The sequence below is a fragment of the Strigops habroptila genome, chromosome 3 (assembly GCF_004027225.2).
Source record: "Strigops habroptila isolate Jane chromosome 3, bStrHab1.2.pri, whole genome shotgun sequence".
NCBI classification, from domain to species: Eukaryota; Metazoa; Chordata; class Aves; order Psittaciformes; family Psittacidae; genus Strigops; species Strigops habroptila.
In genome coordinates, this window is record NC_044279.2 from 77,716,423 (window position 1) to 77,735,169 (window position 18,747).

At 45.7% G+C, this 18,747-nt stretch overlaps 1 protein-coding gene across 5 annotated transcripts in view; it reads left to right on the plus strand.

Moving 5' to 3' along the window:
* MEI1 (meiotic double-stranded break formation protein 1) overlaps positions 1-18,747 on the plus strand; it is a 37,276-nt gene that overhangs the window by 17,005 nt on the left and 1,524 nt on the right. For 3 of the 5 annotated variants that reach the window (XM_030478051.1, XM_030478053.1, XM_030478054.1), the window contains 16 exons: positions 726-837; positions 1,470-1,530; positions 2,664-2,761; positions 3,506-3,680; positions 3,791-3,938; positions 4,501-4,773; positions 7,980-8,145; positions 9,590-9,694; positions 11,380-11,490; positions 12,067-12,251; positions 13,224-13,305; positions 13,756-13,961; positions 14,700-14,781; positions 17,186-17,292; positions 18,142-18,273; positions 18,626-18,735. In XM_030478051.1, coding sequence (XP_030333911.1) covers positions 726-837; positions 1,470-1,530; positions 2,664-2,761; positions 3,506-3,680; positions 3,791-3,938; positions 4,501-4,773; positions 7,980-8,145; positions 9,590-9,694; positions 11,380-11,490; positions 12,067-12,251; positions 13,224-13,305; positions 13,756-13,961; positions 14,700-14,781; positions 17,186-17,292; positions 18,142-18,273; positions 18,626-18,735 — 2,153 coding nt within the window. Of the gene's footprint in view, positions 1-725; positions 838-1,469; positions 1,531-2,663; positions 2,762-3,505; positions 3,681-3,790; positions 3,939-4,500; positions 4,774-7,979; positions 8,146-9,589; positions 9,695-11,379; positions 11,491-12,066; positions 12,252-13,223; positions 13,306-13,755; positions 14,291-14,699; positions 14,782-17,185; positions 17,293-18,141; positions 18,274-18,625; positions 18,736-18,747 lie in introns of those variants that run through there. The other 2 variants (XR_003990387.1, XR_003990388.1) reach the window with 2 other exon arrangements.

Sequence of the window (18,747 nt, forward strand, 5' to 3'; positions counted from 1 at the left end):
TCAGGTGTGTGGACTCTTGCAGTTGTTGGGAGCTTGGAAATGTTTTGGTTTGTATTTTCTTAACCAATCTTTTGGGAGGCAGCTCAGCTGCAGTGGCATTGCTGTTGTCGTCCCTGAAGGGAGGTGCATGTCTAGTTTGGCAAAGCTGGAGTCAGTTTGCTACTTCTTGCTCATTGAACTTGGTTAAAAACTAATGGACTGTGAGAAAATTGTCCAGTGACCTTCTGCAAGAGTGAGTTGAGTTGTTCTGTTCTAAACAGTTTAGGGCTGGACTCTGTAGAGAGCTTAAACACCTGTGTTTGCCACTACCCAGTAAAATGCTGAAGCACAGGTATAAAGTGTTCCTGAAGTCAGCTGCACATAAGCATATGTCCTGTGTTGTATGCCATGCTGGAGAATTAGCCATCTGAGCTGTGAAACAGTTGCTTCCAGGGCAATATGGGCAGTAAGGGCCTAACTGGTTGCCAGCTGGAATCAGGAGGAAGTTTCTTGTTTGATGTAATGTCTTGCAGAGTTAGCAGCACAGCTCATAACATTGGCAGAGGGGAGTGTTAGTTGCTTTGAAGTGCTCATGTGTACATGCTGCCAGGCATTTTGGTAGAACTGTTACTCCATTTCTTTGGATTTAGAAATCTCACTTTCTGGGCAGGCAGGAGGCCATAAGAAAGCTGCTGTTTTCAGAGTTTATTGCATATCACACACCTGATCTTTTCTTCTTTCCACAGAACTACCTGGAAAGGGCTGTCAGCCCATCAGTGATGGAGGTTTTCATCTCAACACTTAATACCCTCTTTACAGTGGTGCCAAACATGCAGAATAAGTTCTCCAAAAAGCTGGGTATGGGGGTAGTGTGGGATCACGTTCTCTGTGCTCTTAACTGATGGAACTTTCTGCTACTGCATATTACTGAGGCAATGAGCTTAACAAGACTTCATGTGGAGGATTATATTACATGTTTACATGAGTAAGAATAGAGCGCACAGTCATGTTCAGCAGGATGAAGAAGTTATTTGGTCTAGCAATGATGATGGGACAGATTTTATTTTAGATAAATAACTTGTGTCAGCTTCACCCTTCCCTCTGGAATATTCAGAATTGGCTGTTCCTGTAGACAGGGATTATGCTGGAATTGTTGCTAGGTTTTTACTGTGTAGAAATCCTGTTTACTCTGTATATTCCTTACTGTTCACACATCAGAGAAGTGATGTGGAGAATTCCTCTATTCTAAACATGTGAAACTGCCAAATCTTCCCTTCTTCTCCTGAGAAAACAAATGAATCTTAGATACTCACGCCCCTCCAAACCAAACTCAGAGTAGTTTTCTTTGGGAGAGGACACTGAGATGGCCTGCCTTGTTCGCCAGGTTGAGTGTGGAGATGTGTGGGGATGGTTATGGGACCTGCCTACTTTTTTCCCTTATTGTACACATTCTGTGTCCCTTTGACATTTCTGTCTTGCTTTCTGTCTAGCATCTTCATCCTTCATCCGACTGACACTGGAGCTGAAGGCCAGATTTTGCTCTGTACAAAGGTATTGTGATGCGTGCATTGTGAGCAAGTCAAACATTTCCAGATGGGAAAGCAGATCATGCCATATCTAATGCACCTGATTTGGCAAGATGGTAGGCTGAAAGACTCAAAAGTGGTTGTATCTTACTGCAAAATGTAAATGGCAACTGACAGTGGAAAAGCTGCATGCGGGAGAAGGGAGAAGCAGTCAGATAGGGGCAGGTGGATTCACACAGTGTTGTGAGAATCCTCTGCTCTGTGTTGAGCTGCGCAGGTAGAGATAAAACAGCCTGGCTTTGGAGTAATCAGATTAGTGAGTGTTTGAAAAGAAATAACAGTAGCATCAGTTTCATCTGAGCTCTGGCTTCCGAGGCACGTATTACTACTATTATTGTTCCTTGTGGTGTGATAATGTATTAGAAATGGGCAGGAGGAGGAAGACTTCAACAGCAGACATTGCAAAGGGTCTTCTGTAGCAAAGGCTATGATTTCTAGGTTGAGGAGGACTTGGGGAGAATCTCTGTGGGTCTGCAGAGATGTGTTACCCCCTCTTCCCTATGACTGCACCTTATTAAAGAGTAAACAAAACACACAGCACCCATAGTCCAGGTCACCACTGTGAAACTTAGAGTGGGGATGTTTGTGCCTGTGAATGGTGTGTGTGGGGCATCAACGATGGTGTGTTACAGTGCAAAGCTGATTAGTTATGTCTTATTCTGCAAGGAGATAATTGGAGAGAGAAATCATGCTACAAAATCTCCTTCCCGGTGTTTGCCAGTGGAATCAGGTGTGGGAAGCCACCCTCAAACACCGCAGTGTTCTCTGCAGTGTTTGGGGTCCTGCCCTTGCAGGACTCCCTGTGTATACCAGGTGTGATGACTGTGAGAGTACCCCACTATATTCATACTGCCCCAGGGTGTGTGAACATGTTCACTGTCATCACCATGCACACCTGCCACATCTGTGAGCTGACTGTCCTTTGGGAATCACTCACTTTGCCAGAACCCGAGCTGGCTCCTGGAGTTTTGTTGTGATGGGGCAGGTGCTTGTATGTGATGATTCAATAAACTGAGGTTCTAGCAGACAGCATCTGAGATTGGAAATATGAAGAAGATATTTCTAGCCTTCTGCACTGTATCTTTCTGCTCTTCACAGTAATCCTGCCTTGAATCAGGCCTGTTCCAGATTCCTCTGCAGCTTGTGCTTGAGCCTTTACTCTGCCACAGAGAAAGAGAGAACTTCGTCTCAGGAAGGCAAGTTTTGGGAAAGAGACAAATGGCTTCATCTACTCTGAGGCCCTGACACCCTCTCTTTAGCCTTATTTGCAAAAATTATTAAAAATAAAAGGACAAAGAAGAAGGGAAGGGAGGACACACATAAACTCTATTTAGAGGTTGTGGGTTTTTTCTCCCCAGCTTTTTTTTAAGCTGGTCCACCAAGGAGCTAACTCTCACAGAATGCATTCTGAAGAATTTGGAACCCTGCCTGTTTACATGGTGACATTTGTTAGCACAACTGTGCATGGCTTTTGATTGAAACAATCTCATTTGCCATGTAGTCACCTATATCTGCAGATTTTTCCTCTGGCATACTCTGTAAAGCTTTCCTGTCTATACTGTAACTTTCCATAATAGGTAAGTCCCAGATAAATGAGATGAAAGTTTTCACATCACAAAAGCCACTTTTCCCACTGGCGGTGGTTGGTCACCATACAGGCAGCATCAGCAAAAAGCTGGGAACCTCGAACAGAAATGTCTTTTCATCCTCAAAGCCAGCTCTGTTAAATCAGGTCTCACAACACCTCATCATAGGGGTGTGCTTGTTGTATGCAGGCTGTGGGGCAGGAGGTTGGCTTTGATATTTCCTGCATCAGGAGCTTCCCTTATTTAAAGTTCTTGAATTAGGGCAGGCAGATATTTCCATCTCCCTGTTCCACTCTGCTTTGCTGTAAACATTCCTCATTGCTGCCTGCCTGCTCATACTAGTTTTATTTCTAGAGCAAGACATTTCTGAGCTCCTGCAGAAAGGTCTGCCTCAATTAAACTACACCATTGCTGAGAGCCTTCTCCTCCTGGTTGAAACCCCTGAGCCTTTCTCTTTGGATCAGGCTCTTTGCAGCCACCAACACTGCTTCATACTACTCTTATACTTTGCCTACACCCTTGAGGACAGGTAAGCCAAGAGTATACAAGGCACATGGTTTTGTGGCCATTACATACCATGTATTGATGGGTGAGTTATGTCTAATGTTACTGTTTGCACTCCAATCTCCTTGAATGCAGGTTTGTCCCAGAAGCAGAATTATTTTTAGCCGTAAGAAATTTCCTCCTATCAGCACAGGACCATGGGGACTGTCCCCCTCCATATATACTCAGAGCTGCACTTTACCTCCTTGCTATCTGTCAGGACAAAGGCGAAGCATTGGACTTGGTAAAAGACGATTTTATTCCTTCCTCTTGGACCCTTTTTGTGGAAACTAAAGTTTCTCCCCACTCCCATCAACCCTCTTGCGGAAAGTATTTTGACATAGGTGGTGAGCAGTGAGTGAGCGAAGAGCGTGCAGTGCATCTACACTCTGGAAAGTTAACTGTGAAAAGCCACCAGGGAATCTAGATTTGACTGAATAAACCTGTGTATGTGTGGGAAGTGTAAATGCGTTGGATAGGCTGTGAATTCACATATGGAATATAATAAATTTCATCGCTTCAGTCTACTGAACACATCTACAGCCTCTGCAGAAGGCTTTCTAGTGTTCCCATATGGCTCTTTGCTGCTGCACAGCTTTGAGAACTGTATAAAGCCTACAAGTTTCTTAGCCTTTATGATGCAAATGGGCTTCACAAAATGATGTTTAACTGATATATTTGATTGTCTACTTAGAAGGCAGTGTGACTCTTTCTCATAGCACTCACATCACTTCAGCTTTTTTGATATTCAGTATCTAGTGATAATTTTGTTCTCTCTCCCCTTTTCCCTCCCACACATTTACCAGAGGTCGTTGTGTACCATAAGGAGGATCCTGGATAATCTTCCAGATCTGAGCTTGGTCTATGTCCATTGCCCTCTCCTGCTGAAATTCTTCCTGCGCTACCCTGAACTTATGGGGAGATTTGGACACCAAGTCCTCCAACTCTGGTTTTCCTGGGGAGACTGCAAGCAAACTGGGACTGAAGAAGCTGGTTTTGGCATGTCTGATCAGCTGAACAGTGCTAACCCATTACTTCCCATTCTGAAGAGCAATTCCAGCATTTTACTTATTTTACTGGTATGTAACTTTCACAAGGACAGGCTGCCATCCTGGCCCTGATTTAGGGGGCTTTTTCTTTCTTAAAGCTCTCAGTGGTGTCGTAGAATCATAGAATGGTTTGGATTGGAAAGGATCTTAAGATCATCCAGTTCCAACCCCCTGCCATGGGCAGGGCCACCTTCCACTAGACCAGGTTGCTCAAGGCCCTGCCCAACCTTGGACATGAGGCCAAGGATTCTGCTACAAGGGGCCAATGAGTGTATACATAGACTTCCACCTTCCAGGGAAGCCTGATATGGAAAATGGGTCTTTCTCTGTCATCCATCCACTGTAACAGGAAGAGATCTTTTGAGAGCTGGTTAGGAAGGGATCTGAAGTGTGCTCATGTATGCTATGAAAAAACCCATTCCTTTCTCTATCCAGATATACAGCTGGGTACTCCAGATTCTTCTGTGGCAACCTTTCAAGAAGCTGTTTTGCTAATTTGAGAGAAATTGTTTACTACTGATAGATGAGGAGGATATAAGGAACAAAGAACTTTGAAAAAGCAGCATGCAGAGAGCAGGTCTTGAGGGCACGGCTTTCTGTTTGCTTGGGGTTTTAATTTTGTTTGGTTTCAACTGGAGAGTCCTGTCAGAGATTTTTGCAGTACTCCTGAGTACTTTTATTGCTCTTTAAAGATAAAATAAAAATCTTGGGCCAGGGAAAATTATTCAGTGCAGGGAAGAAAGGGGCCTTGAAGTAGCAGGGCTTGTGTGTTTGCTGGAGTAATGAGTTCTGTTAATCTATGTAATCACAACAGAATCTAGGTCCTGATGGCTGCTCAGAGGCCTCCTCTCACTTCCACCTCTCCCACCTGCCCTGTCACCCATTCCCATCAGTGGCCACTTACCCCACAACTGTTCAGCCAGTCACACCGTAAATACGTGCTGACATTTCCACACAGGAACATGAGATTTGCCTGGAAGGGCAGAAGCAAAGAGCTGTGATGTTTCTTCTCCAGCCTGTTAGAGAAATTAAAACTATGTATCACTGTGAATAGAAGCCCATGTCAGCAGATAGTGAAGAAACAAGGTTTGATTCTGAGTGGGCACCCATCAGGCATTACAGGCTGGCATGTATTTGTTCTGATCAAAAAGGCTATGAAGTATATTTTAATATCCCAGCTCACTGAAATGACTGACAGGAAGGTTCTCGCATGGGGCAGTTCTTTTACACTTAGGGTGATATTGCACAGTAGGTAGCAACATCCAGGCATTTGATACCATTGCAGAGCATTAGCCAAAATGATCAGTGAGTTGACATATCAAATTCAGGAGGAGAAGTGTCCCATGGGACTTGCCTTTGGCAGTAGTTCTGGAACTTAGCACTCCATAATGTGGTGTATACATCCCAGCTCTATCAATAAACAAAAGAGAAACAGTGGCTCCTTCCCTGAATGAAACAGGATTCCTGCTTCCCTTTGTCTGTCTTGCTGTGTGCTCTTGCAGAAATAAATTAATTTACCTCTGTCCTGGTCATTAAAGTGAGCTGTAATAAATCACAGGCTTTGACACTTCACCTTTCAGTTGGAGAAGAGCATAATCAATCTGAATTTAGATGGGCTAATAAAACAGTGCAATATCCTGGGATAAATATACTGTCAGATGTAAAGAAAACTTAGGAGGTGAATAACCTCAGACTGAGAATGCACTAGTAAAATGGAAAGGTCTCTGCATGGTACAGTGAAATAAAAATGAATGTCCTTCCAGGGATGATTTATATGCTTATCTGCTTTTAAGAATTGTCTGGACTAGATCGAACAGATGGTTAGTGGCTTCATCTGAGACCTTGAGCTCCTGAGTAGGAAGGAAGATGTTAACACAGTGATGCATCTACCAGGACCAGGAAGGCTGTGGCCCTTGATTAGTGCCATTTTGTGTTGGGTATGTTCATCTGGGGGTGAATGTGGTCATGATCACACACTGTTCCACTTCCACTGTGTTCCACATGTTTCCACTGAAGCAGGTCTTCTCCACGCTTCAGATCTGAGCTGCTCTCTAAGAGAATGGAGATAGGCTGGCTGGCATTAGATTGCATTCCTGAATGTCATACGGAGCAGATCTATGTCAGTGGAGCAGATTGTGCAGACAGCTTCCTGCCCCTTATTCCTGAAGGAGTCAGATATGTCAGGAAACAGGCTCAGAACTAGATAAGTTTTTCTGGCACAGGCAGCCTGTTCTTACCTTAACTGCTTTCCTTGGGTATGGGGTCCCACAGCCATTTCCTCCCCATCGTCCTAGTCAGGATTCCTGACTACTATGTGATGGATTCCTGACTACTATGTGATAAGGAAAGCCGTAGGCTGTGCTGGCAGGCTGTAGGCATGGTTGCTGAGACCAGTTTTCTGTTTACCTCTTTCAGCTGTACTATTTGCAATGCAGTAGCTAGGACTACTGGGGTAGGAGAGCCAAGGTAGTGCTGACATAATACATGTTGAGATGGTCGTATTATGTCAGCACTACCAAGCATTTTCTGCCTGATCTTTATGGAACTGCACCTCTACATTCCGTGCAAGTGAATTTAATGTTAAACACCTGAACAACAAAGGTGTGCACAAGTTAAGGCTGTGGGGTTCAGCACAGAGACTCCAGACAGCGCTCTGCAGCCAAGAAGCAGGCTCATGGGCTGAATGCTGCGTGCACGATTCCCATTTCCTGAGATTCAGTGATTGCTTGTATGGTTCCTGTATGTTTCATGCAGTTTAACTGTTCCGTTGCTACCGCATATACAAGGCTGCCAGTCTTTTGAAAATAAGTAGCTATGGACTGATGCATAATTATGTTTGATTTTAGGTAAGTATCTTTCATATGCAACCATAGTTTTCCAAACAACAATTTGAGCAGAAGTGCCAGAGGCTCTGTGCTTTTGGAAATAGGGCCCTGGCTTTAGGATCCCATGTATCTAAAATCTTGCCCTTAAATGTATGTTGCCCAAACATTTGTGTGCTAGATGGGAGTTACATAGCCAAATGCATTCTTTAAACAGGATATTACTCAGAGGTGCCTATCAGATGAGAGTCTGTCTGCTTTGTTCAGTTCTCTGTTTAATCAGGACATACTTCATCTGAACGGTACTTTATTAGTCTGTTTCCCAAGGCACCAGATTAGCATAATGGTATTAAATAGCAGCGAGTTCCACCGAATCAGGACAGAAGGGTAATGTGTGTGCTTCTTCCCTCACAGGACCTGGTCTGCTCAAGCTCTGTGGAGGTGGCTTGGAAGGTGTTGATGACTCTAAAGACCTTCCTGGAAAGCGATGACCATGTCCTTGTCTGTGACCTCCTCCGAAGTCAGTTCCTACAGATTCTGCAGCAGCTGCTGGTAGAGAGCAGCTCAGCATCCTTACAAGGTGACCGCCCTCTGTGACTTGGTCTTGCTTTAAGATCAACTAGCAGGGTAGATGGCTGAAGGGATACAATCTGGGATAAAGCGTTTTTGAAGTGCTGATACAGCTTCTGTACGTATCTGCATAAGGAAATTTATGGACAGAACTGTACTGATTTTGTTTCCTTTTCCAGAGATCCTTACTTTGAATTGAGAAAGTATTTTTCTCATTTAGGTTGTTCTGGCTTCAAACTGTGGTTGTTAAAGCAAGGCAAGGTTCTCTATAAGTGTTCAAGTGGAGAGCTGTGCTGGTCAATCTTCCAGCTTGAACAGGGGCTCAACTGGTGACTGAAGGACATCCTCCTTTTTGCCTCTTCTCTGTGCAAAACAGCTTGGTGTGCCCGAGTACACTCAGGGAACAGAGATAATTTGAATAATTCATGATATTGATCCCCAAACAGCAACTGTGGCATCAGCAGATCCCATAATTCTATTAAATTTCTCAAAGAGAGCAGAGTTGTGACTGGGGGAAATCCCTCTGTTTTCCTTACTAGTCCTGGCTGTGGAGTTGGGACTTTTGTCGCACTGTGAAAGGTGCTGTGCAAAGTACCTTGTGAGCTTGAACTGAAACAGGGAGCAGTGCTAGGGTGTCCTTGGCTCCCCTAAGATAGGAGCCCAGCACACCTTTTCCTGAGGGGGGCACAGACACTTTTAACAGCTCTTCTCTGTTTGGGGTGTTTTGCCATGCAGCAGTTGGGATGGAAGCAACAAGAGGGAAAGTATTTTTGCCTTCCCTCCAGCAAAGTCAGTAGGCTGGAGAAGAGGGTGGGGTTTAAAGCAGGAGCATGGTGGAGCTTGAGGCTATAGGGTTACGGATAAAGAAAGCAGTATTGGCATCTTGTTTGGAATTTTGCACATTTGGACACTTGTGGAATTTTGTTGCTGATCATGGGGTGCCATGGGCTGTGGGGAGACAGATTGTTTCCTGTTGTGGGAGTCAGACCTACTTGTCCAAACCACTGGTGATGGAGAGAGGACACTGGGCTAGAGGGGCTTCTGCAAGATTAGAGCCCTTCTGCTGCCACTAATATCCCCAGCTCCTCTTCATACTGCACCTTGGATTTGTTAACCGAGTTCCTGGCAGCCCCATCAGAAAGTCAAACACCAGATGTACTCTGGAGACACAACTTCCTTGTCTCCCAGCATGCAGGCAGCTCTCTGGGAGGTCTGGGGCAGCTATGTCCAAGGAATCTGCATCCCTGTTGAAACAAGTAGCCTGCTCTTAGACGAGAAGGCGGCCCAACAGTGAGACCCCATCAAGGATATGTTACCATTAAAGACACTCATAAATGTTTCCTCCTCAAAACTGAAATCTCTTGAGCCTTTGTGAAAACATTTTTTGGAGGCAATATATATAATATTTAAGTTTAGAGTTCACTGCCAAGCTAAGCTGTCTGCACCCTTCTCAGCTAACAGGAACCTGCCTGTTTTGCTGAGCCTCCTTTTCCTGGTGCAGCTGCGAAGCAAGGGTGTGAGGGAGCTGGACAGCACAGACTTCAAGCTGCTTCACCAGGGTGAGTCTGTGCATCCATCTTCTCCCAGGGGTCTTTGATCTGTGTTTGTTAATTGTTCCCTAAGATGATACGGGGCTGGCCTTTTGTCCTTTGACAGTAGGTATACCTTGTGTTACAGTTACAGTTGCTTTGAAATACTTTCATAGCCAGAGCATTGTAAAGAGCCCTGGTTACCAGTTCAGTCAACAAAACCCAGGTTCTCTTCCTCTTGCTTTTACAATGCATTTGTGGTCTGGAACCTCTCAAGGAAGGTGGCAAAAGCATTCCCCTGGCCATGACATGATTTCAGAGCCTGTGACTGTTGTTGACTTGGCACATGACAGTATTGCCGATGTGCTTCCTGAATCATCCCTCTCCATCCACACTTGCTAACACACTCCTGCAGGGTTCAGGCAGGCCACAGGGGTGCCCTGTGAACGTGGGCTTGCCCTGGAATGTGGGTCCAGAGTATATGGGCCTCAACCAGCTTCAGGACTTGCCCACTCCACCCTAGAGACCTAGAAGTGCAGGCCATGTTTGTTTCTTCACCATACCATGACCTGCTGTCTTGTCTATGAACCTCACTTGGTGACTTCTCCCTTCTTATTTGCTTATTGGAGGTTCATGCAGGCTGTGAAAAAAGAATAGATACCAGGAGGAAGTGCAGCTGCCCCATCCTCTCAGCCCTTCCCTGCTCTGACAAATTGATCTCTCCAGCAGGCTTTGAAGGACTATCCCGTTATCCCCTTCAATTTGAAACATTCTGTGTCTTGGGGCTGCCTGTATTGCCCTTATAAAAGACCAGTGTTCTTCAGACATTCATTAGCCAAGGGAACTGGGGGTGTGGAAGAACCATGTCCTCTTTTTACCAGCCTTTTTAGCTGCTGTGATTTCAGAGAGCTCAGCTGCTCCCAGGAGTCACAAACTCCTTTTGCTCTTGCTTTGTGCTCTGTATTCTATAGCACCACGTTCTCTCTGCCACAGCCACCCCCTTCCAGCCCTGCCTGGCTCCCCAGGCTGTGTTCTTCAGGGGTGGGTGTGCAGGGCACTCTCCTCTGATGATGCCTATGTGGAACCAGCTTGTAGATGGAGGGGTTGCGGGGAGGTGTGTTGATGTGTGGGTTTTGAGAATTGCTTACTCAGACTTTAAGCCCCTCAAAAGATCTCCTATGACAGTTTTGCTGAGCCCTGCAGTCCTGGCTTTCCTTCCCATACTCGTGCTAAATATTGTTCCTAAGTGTTTGGTGCTTAAAACAAACATGGTGCATTTATTCCTAGTGTGAGCAGGGCTTGTAAGAGTGGAGGAGCACAGCTCTCTGTCCCAGTGCCCATTCCCCAGTCTGGTCACCATGTGAGAGGCACATGGCTGTTTATGGTTGACCTAATATTAGGATCAAACTCACTCTGTGGGAACAGGTAACTTGTAGCCTATTGGTCTTGGATTCATTATGGCCCAATATGATCTATGCCCTTTAGTATACCCTTTTCTATTCCTCCCTCGCCATTGTCATCCTCCACTGTACCATCCAGTCTAAAGCAAACACTGTACGGCAGATGCCAGTTGCTTTGTCTGTACCATGCTCTGTTTATTTTCACTGCAGGTTGTGTGGCTCTTTTATAAGCCCTATTCTCACTGACCAATTATTTTCTTGTGCTGAGGTGCTCTGTTATGTTGGTGTCCGTTATGTGCATTCTTTTGTTTGCAGTCAGTAATCTCTGTGGGAAATGCGGGCCAAGGGACACTGACCTCCTGCAGCCATCCTTGAATTTTCTGTACTGGAGCCTTCATCAGACAACACCTGGTAGTCAACAGAGAGGTGAGGCAAGATTGTATTGATTGCTAAATTAATCTTAGCGAGGTTGTAGCTTGGCAATCAGAGACTGTATTCTAACTGTCTCAAGAGGTAAGGTGGATTTTTCCCTTTCCAGACACAGCATTAAAGTTAATAAAGACCATTTTGTATTTGGGATGAAGTTTTTTAGCTTGAGGGTTTTGTTTTGGTTTGGTTTTTCCTGCCTTTTGATGATTCAGGAATTGGCTGCTGAGAGACAGAACCACTGTATTTTTCTTATTCATAAAACACAGCAGTGGGGTTTTGGTGCCTTGTTTGAAATGTCCTCATATTGCCATGGTTCAAAAAATTAACAATAATAGAGAACAGCTCTAACCAACCTTCCAGCTGTGTTAGCTGAATGCTGGTCATTTTGTTAGGTGTCCAAGCAGTCGCTTGTGCTGTGGGAAATGAATACCAGTGTAGCTGGACAGTCTTACTCTGATGAGCTGGGGCTGCCTCACTGCAGCAGAGGTGTGCTGTGCCCTTCTCCTCTGCTTGTCAAGCTGGTTTAACCTGTGCCATCCCCTCAACCTCTCTGCTTGTGTCTCTCCCACGCAGCAGTGGCTGTGCTGCTCTCCAACGTGCCCTTGCTCGAGCTCCTCCAAAAGGTTTTGGAGTGCACCTGGTTGCGGTCCCCTCCCTCCGAACCTGCTGCTAACCTCTCACCTGAGGATGCCTTGCTGTGCTCTGGGTGGCTGCTGGTTGCATCCCTTTTACTTTCTCAGCATCGCTACAATACTGAGGTTAGCACCACTCCAGTGCTCAGATCCAGGGAATGGCTAAACCTTAAAAACTTAATTTAAAGAAATCTTCATTACCAGAGGAAAGTGGTTTGCTTTGGCCTGGAATCTGCTTGCCTTGATTGCTCTTTTGTCATTGTTCACGAGTTATTCCTTGCTGCACTTCAGCAGGACTGGAAGCCAGCATGTTGCTGAAGGCTGAGACCTAAATCATTGGAGAGCTAGAGGGAAAAAGTGCATACCCAGCCCTCCTGATCCAAACCACTTTCCTCTTCAGGACAAAGCAAAATACATGTTAAGGCCTTTCTCAAGGGAAGGGTGGGGGTGGGAGACACAGCTCCCATTGTTGAAAAGCTCCCAAAGTTGAAATCTACTTTTTTGATACTGAAATGATCAATAGTGGAACAATCACAATCCAAATCTATTATTGGCAAGTAAGTGTTCAATATTAGCAAGCTGTTATTGTATGGTGGCAGCTGTCATTATATTAGATGCTTTGCAGTGCCTCAAGAGAGCTAAGCTGGAGTGGTCAGCTGATACTGGAATTACAACTTTGAGGGAAGCACTTTCTTATGCCAACACAAGGGGATAACGTTTCCTTTTGAAGTATCTACCCGGACCTCTGTCCCTCTTGCTGACTGGCTGTGTGGCTAAGGTACAGCCGTGTTTGGTGATGGCCATTCCTGCCACTCCTTGTGCTTGGCAGCTGCATGCAGGGAGTAGTGAGAGTGAGGCTGGCAAACAAGCTGCACTGTGGTTTGGAAGCTGTGCAGAGCTGGCAGCCGAGTGGTGAGTGAGACTTCCCAGTGATGTAGCTCTCCCTTCTGGGTCAGCCTCCTGAAACCCTGTTGCTGTTCCCTTGTTTTTCAGTGGTCATCATGGGGTAGCATCTAAGGACTGAAAGTATCTGTACTGGAGCTTTTCACTTGGTCCAAACCAGCACCATTTTTTGTCTTCTATTTCATTCTTGTCTAGGTTCACCAGACACTCTCTCTAGACCTAACAGAAGTCCTGAATGAAGTCATCTTCAGGAAGAAGAAGCCAATCCTGCTGTTAGGTATTTTTTCATTTGTTACAGGGATTTGACTGGAAGCAGCTGCTAGTACCATGTTGCAGGCAACAAGGGAGAACTGGTGGCTATTAAAAGGGATGGTGGAGGTGCAGGTGGGAATCTGGAAGCTTTGGTCCATTTGGCTGTGGGAGTATGTAACTGGTGGTGAGAGGGCAAAAGAACTGTCTGGAGATCTGTGTTTGGACCAATCTTCCTTGGAGGTTGGTAGTGACATCCAGAACCAAGCATGAACTGGAGTGGTGTCTTATAGGGAGGAGATGAACAAAGGGTTGTCATTCCTGTCTGCAGCTGCCAGCGGCTGCTGGGAAACTCTGGTGGGGCCTTAAGCCCAAATTTTCTCTCTTTACCCTCTTCCATGCTATTGCATGGGCACCAACACACGGGGCAGGGGAGAGAAAAACACTGACACATACTAATAAGTGGCTCCCTGTCTAGTGAGCATCATGCAGTTCCTGAGAGCTGTCCTGCGACAGAACTTCTCCTCCTCCCTGCTGGTGATCATTGGTCAAAGCACAGTCCAGGCTGCTACACAACCACAGCCACCATCACTGCAGGATGCTGCCTTGCACCCCCTTGTCCCACAGCAGGTCTTCTCGCTTGTTGCCAGTCTGCAGAACCTTCTGGTGCATGTGCAGTTGAAGGTATATAAAGTACGACTTTTGGAACAACACCAATATTGGGCTTTGAGCAAGTACACCAACCTGAGGAGAAACCACTCTGTGGCAGAACCTAAGGAGCTCCCTGTTTGGGTTTCTTTTTTCCCCTGTTGTTTGCATTTTCCACCCCTTATAGACATGTGATGAGGAGGAAGGAAAATGCACTTGCTGCAGCATGGTGCAGTGAGAAAGAAGGTAAATCAAGCTATGCAGTACTCCCTGCTGCTGAACTGGATAGCTGAAATTCTGTGTACTAATGATCTCCGTTTTCCCATCTCCTACTCTGCAGGGATGCCACATCCACAGGGACAGAGGTGAGAAAAGTGTAACAAATCCCAGTCCCTCCCCCACTCCCTGGCAAGGTGCTTTTCAGGGTAATACATCAATGGGCATTAACTTGCTCAAGTGATGTTGCACTCCACGGGCAATACATCAGTTTACATTTAACTCTCTCAAGTGATGTTGGGCTCACATCTTTATTCTTTGGAGGCTGTTACTTAATTTTGTTTTAATCTCAGAATAAGTAGTTGTGCCTTTGTCTGGTTCCTTGACATGACAGATCATTTGCAGCACGTTGCATTCCGTGAAGGAGATGAAAGGTGTTATTTTCCTGTGCTGCATGCTCTTCAGATCCTGCCACTTAATGAATTTTCCTCCTGCAATAGCTATTGACTGGGGTTTTATTTTCTTCTTCTTCTTTTTTACCCTCTCTTGGTATTCCAGAAAGACTTGCTGCTCTCTCAAGCTGTGGTTGCCTGCCTGGAAACTTTAGTGGAATACCTGTCTGAGAAGAACCAGGATGTTGGTAAAGTCTTCCTGCTCTTTCTTCTCCTAGGTTTCCCTCCTGCAGTTATTTTGAGCTCTTTGATCTCCATCCAGTAGCACCCTGGAGCAGATGCTTAATGAGTTTATGCCCAATAAGAAAAATTATTTGTATGCCTAAAGTCAATCATGTGCTTTGTGGGATGAAATCACAGTGGCTAGCACCCCTGCAGGCATGAGCCCTCACTTTGGTTCTGGACACTGAGATGCTTTCCAGAAGGAAAAAAGTCATTCCCCACTGAAAATGAAAGGTTTAGGGATGGAAGGAGTATAGGAATAGTCTGTCACTTCCAGGCCAATTGTAGCTTACATTCAGACCATAAATATAGGGGAGGTAGGATCTGAATATGATGTATCTTCCACACCGACAGCATTGGTCACAGTTTGGCCCTGAGGGAGGGGAAGGGAGATTAGGACACTAGACAGCCTTAGAGAACGAAAGCTGGAAATTCTAGATTTCCAGGGGCGAATGCAGACCTTGGTTTCCAGAGTCCATGTCAGACCTGATGTATACCACGTTAACAATATGACAGCATTGTGCAGTTGGTGGGGAGAATAGACTCTTCTGCTTATTGTCAGCCTTCTGCCACAAAGTCGAGGTGCTGGCTCTGATCTTAAATCAGACAAAGTTCTCTGTACCCTGACCTGTTCAGTCATTTAAACATTAAGAGAGAAGGGGATGGAGCAAATGAACACCTAACAAAAGTCATACTGGTGAGAGAGAAATCATAGAATCACAGATGGTTTGGGTTGGCAGGGACCTTAAAGCTCATCCAGTTCCAACCCCCTGTCACGGGCAGGGACACCTTCCACTAGAGCAGGTTGCTCCAAGCCCCTGTGTCCAACCTGGCCTTGAACACTGCCAGGGATGGGGCAGCCACAGCTTCTCTGGGCAGCCTGTGCCAGGGCCTCAGCACCCTTATTTATTCCTAATATCTAATCTAAATCTCCCTCTGTCAGTTTAAATCCATTCCCCCTTGTCCTGTCACTACAGGCCCTTGTCAAAAGTCCCTCTCTAGATTTCTTGGAGGACCCCTTTAGGCACTGGGAGCTGCTCTAAGGCCTCCCTGGAGCCTTCTCTTCTCCAGGCTGAACAAGCCCAGCTCTCACAGCCTGTCTCCGTAGCGGAAGTGGTTGAATGAAGATGTAATGCTGCAGATGAATGACAGCCAGTAGCTGAAGGGAGGCTATTAAAGGGCTAGGTAAAAAAAAAATTAAAAAAATGTGGCATGTTATGGGGAGGTTCTGCTGATTTGGGATTAAGTTAATGAAATGCTGCTTCAGCAATGGCTGAACCTGTCACTTTGGCTGCTTAAATGCTTGCTGTGGTGCAGAAGATTGCAACAGTGGTAACAGAAGTCTCCTTATTCCAAGCAGAATAAGGGTCATAGCTATGTTTGACTGAAAGAAGTGAGAACACTGGAAAGAGCATGGCCTGGACTCTGCCTCCAGGAGTTGTCTCATTTGAGGCTTTCTAAAACCCTTTCTTGGTCCAGAGATTTTTCCACTTGTGCAGAGCAGGTTCAGTGCACAGTGCTGGTACTTTCTCATTTCCACCAGCAAAAAGATACCCCCCAAACATTTTACATGATTTTTCTAGAGTTGTTTCTCCCATAGGAAAGATTTTTGTAGTGGTAATAGGGAGGTTACGTGACTGTCAGTGGAAAAGGGACCTTTCTAAAACTCTGGTGAGTTGCCATGGTAGAACAAGCTATATCAGCTGACCTGTTGTAGCTGTCCATCCCCTCCTCCTATCTGCAGTAAACACAAGGTAATAACACTTAACTTTAGCATTCAGTGAGACTTTCTGCTGTTGCCGACAGTGACCTTGAGCCTTAATCTCTGTTCATCAGATACGTTCTTTATTAAGAACTTTTTCTCTACTGCTTGTTTGCATTGCAACCATCGGCCTCTCTGGTCGCCATAGTGTGCACTCTGATTCAGATCTGGGCTCAGTTTGTGTCATAGGCCTTTCTTCATTCCCCAAAGGGTATTCTGCAGCTAAATAAAACCCGTGGTCAGGAAACTTGTCCTCATATTGAAACTAGTGGGTATTATTTTTAAAACCCTGGGCTAAAGATATCCCCTAAGTATTTTATGACACGCACCCCAGGAGAAGGTTTCTCTTCCTATACCAGCACAAAGATGGACAAAATGCATTTTCTGCTTTAAAAAGCTTATAAGCTTTGTCCTCATGACTAAATTCGTGCCCAAAGAGTGACAGATTAACAAGCAAGTAAGAAAAGAGCAAAATAGCCTTGGTGTTTCACAGCGTGGGGTCTAGAAGAAAAAACGGGGTCAGTGTTGAAGACTGTCCTTACCCGGGTCAAGGCTGTCACTTGGCTGATTTTAAAGCTGTCTTTGACTGGCTGCTGCTTCTGTCCCAGCTCTACATGTTGCTTCCCAGCCCTGGCATCGATTCCTGCTCTTCACACTACTTGATGGGGGCCAGAAGTCCTTTCTGCAGCCAGAAGTTCTCAGACTGATAACATTGGTGAGCAGGGAAGGGCAGGCAGTTCTCCATTTTCCCCACTGTGTTGGTACAGTGCATGTGGATCAGTTACTGGAACTCACCCCCTACGCGCACACAGTCTCAGATACTGCTGGGGCTTTGCCTGGCGCTGGATTTGTGCCCCATAATAATGATACTTTGAAGTGAACTTCCCTTCCCACACCCTGCAGAAACTGACTGCTGTCACCGAGCACGTCCTGTTCTTCTGGTGTCTGTAGCACTTATTTATAATGCCTAGGACCCCTGGGGAGGAGAAGGGAAACCTGCAGAGAGCATGCAACTGCTGTTACCAGCCAGGGAGCGTGCTGTGGCTCTCTGGAGAGCAGAGTTCTGCTCAGCCTCGCAGCTTGTCTCTGCATCTTTGGCCTCACAGACCTGACTTCTTAGGGCAGGGAGTTACCACAGTCTACTCCCCTGCTGTACGTGGGGCCTGAGAGCAAGAGAGGGAATGGGATCCTGCCCAGCAGAAATACTGAAGTAAAGCCCTCATGGCAGTGGGTGAGAGGAATGGGTTATTAATGTGAACCTTCCCCCTCCAAATACAAGATGGGTTTATGAATATTTGCTATTCTTATTTCACTTTTAAAAGGACACCTGGTTTATTTCAGTTCCTTCCTGACCTAAACCAAAATAAATGTGGTCATAAATCAGAGCACCATCAACACAGGTATTTGCACTGCTTCTATTAGAACTGGTGTAAAAATCAGGCCTGGGGTTAAGGTACTGCCGCATCTCATTAAATAGAAGAGGTCTTTCCAAGGACCTGAGTCACTGTTGGAGTCTGTAGATATTCCACTATTTAATGTCTCTATTTTTCCTTCTTTGTTCAAGTTTCTGAGATACCAGAGCAGCAATATTATTTCTCAAAAAGAAATCAGCCAGATTCTCCAGGAGGCAGCAGAAGCCAACTTGGCAGAGCTGCCTGAGGCCACATCTCGTGCTCTTCACCTCTTCCTTTGTCAGGTAAGAGAGCAGTGACTACCTAGGAAAATGAGAAGAGAATCCCTAGGGGCTTGCTTTAGCCTTTGATGGGGAGCCATAAACTTCCTTTTGAGGAGGTTACAGTAAGATGAAGAGGAGTCCTGCAGCTACTAGCATGGCCTACTGCCATGAGGGGTGTCCAGAGGAATTGCAAAGGGAGTGATGCCAGCAGCTGCCTAAACTGTGTCATCAGATTGGGTGGCCCCTTGATTCTCCCCTGGATCAGAGTTTGAAGGTCTCATTGCTCTCTGTGGAGATGAAGGAGGGAAGAATGAAGGAACAAGCCAAACAGCCTCCTGTTGGTCTGGAAATCATTTTTCTTCTGACTTCTCAGATTCAGAGCAGTCAGTTCCAGGTGGAGCCAGTGCAGGCAGGGACCATTCAGACGTTGCTGGAGCACCTTCTGGGACAGAGGACCACATCTGTAAAACATCAGGACATTGTGTATCCTTTGCT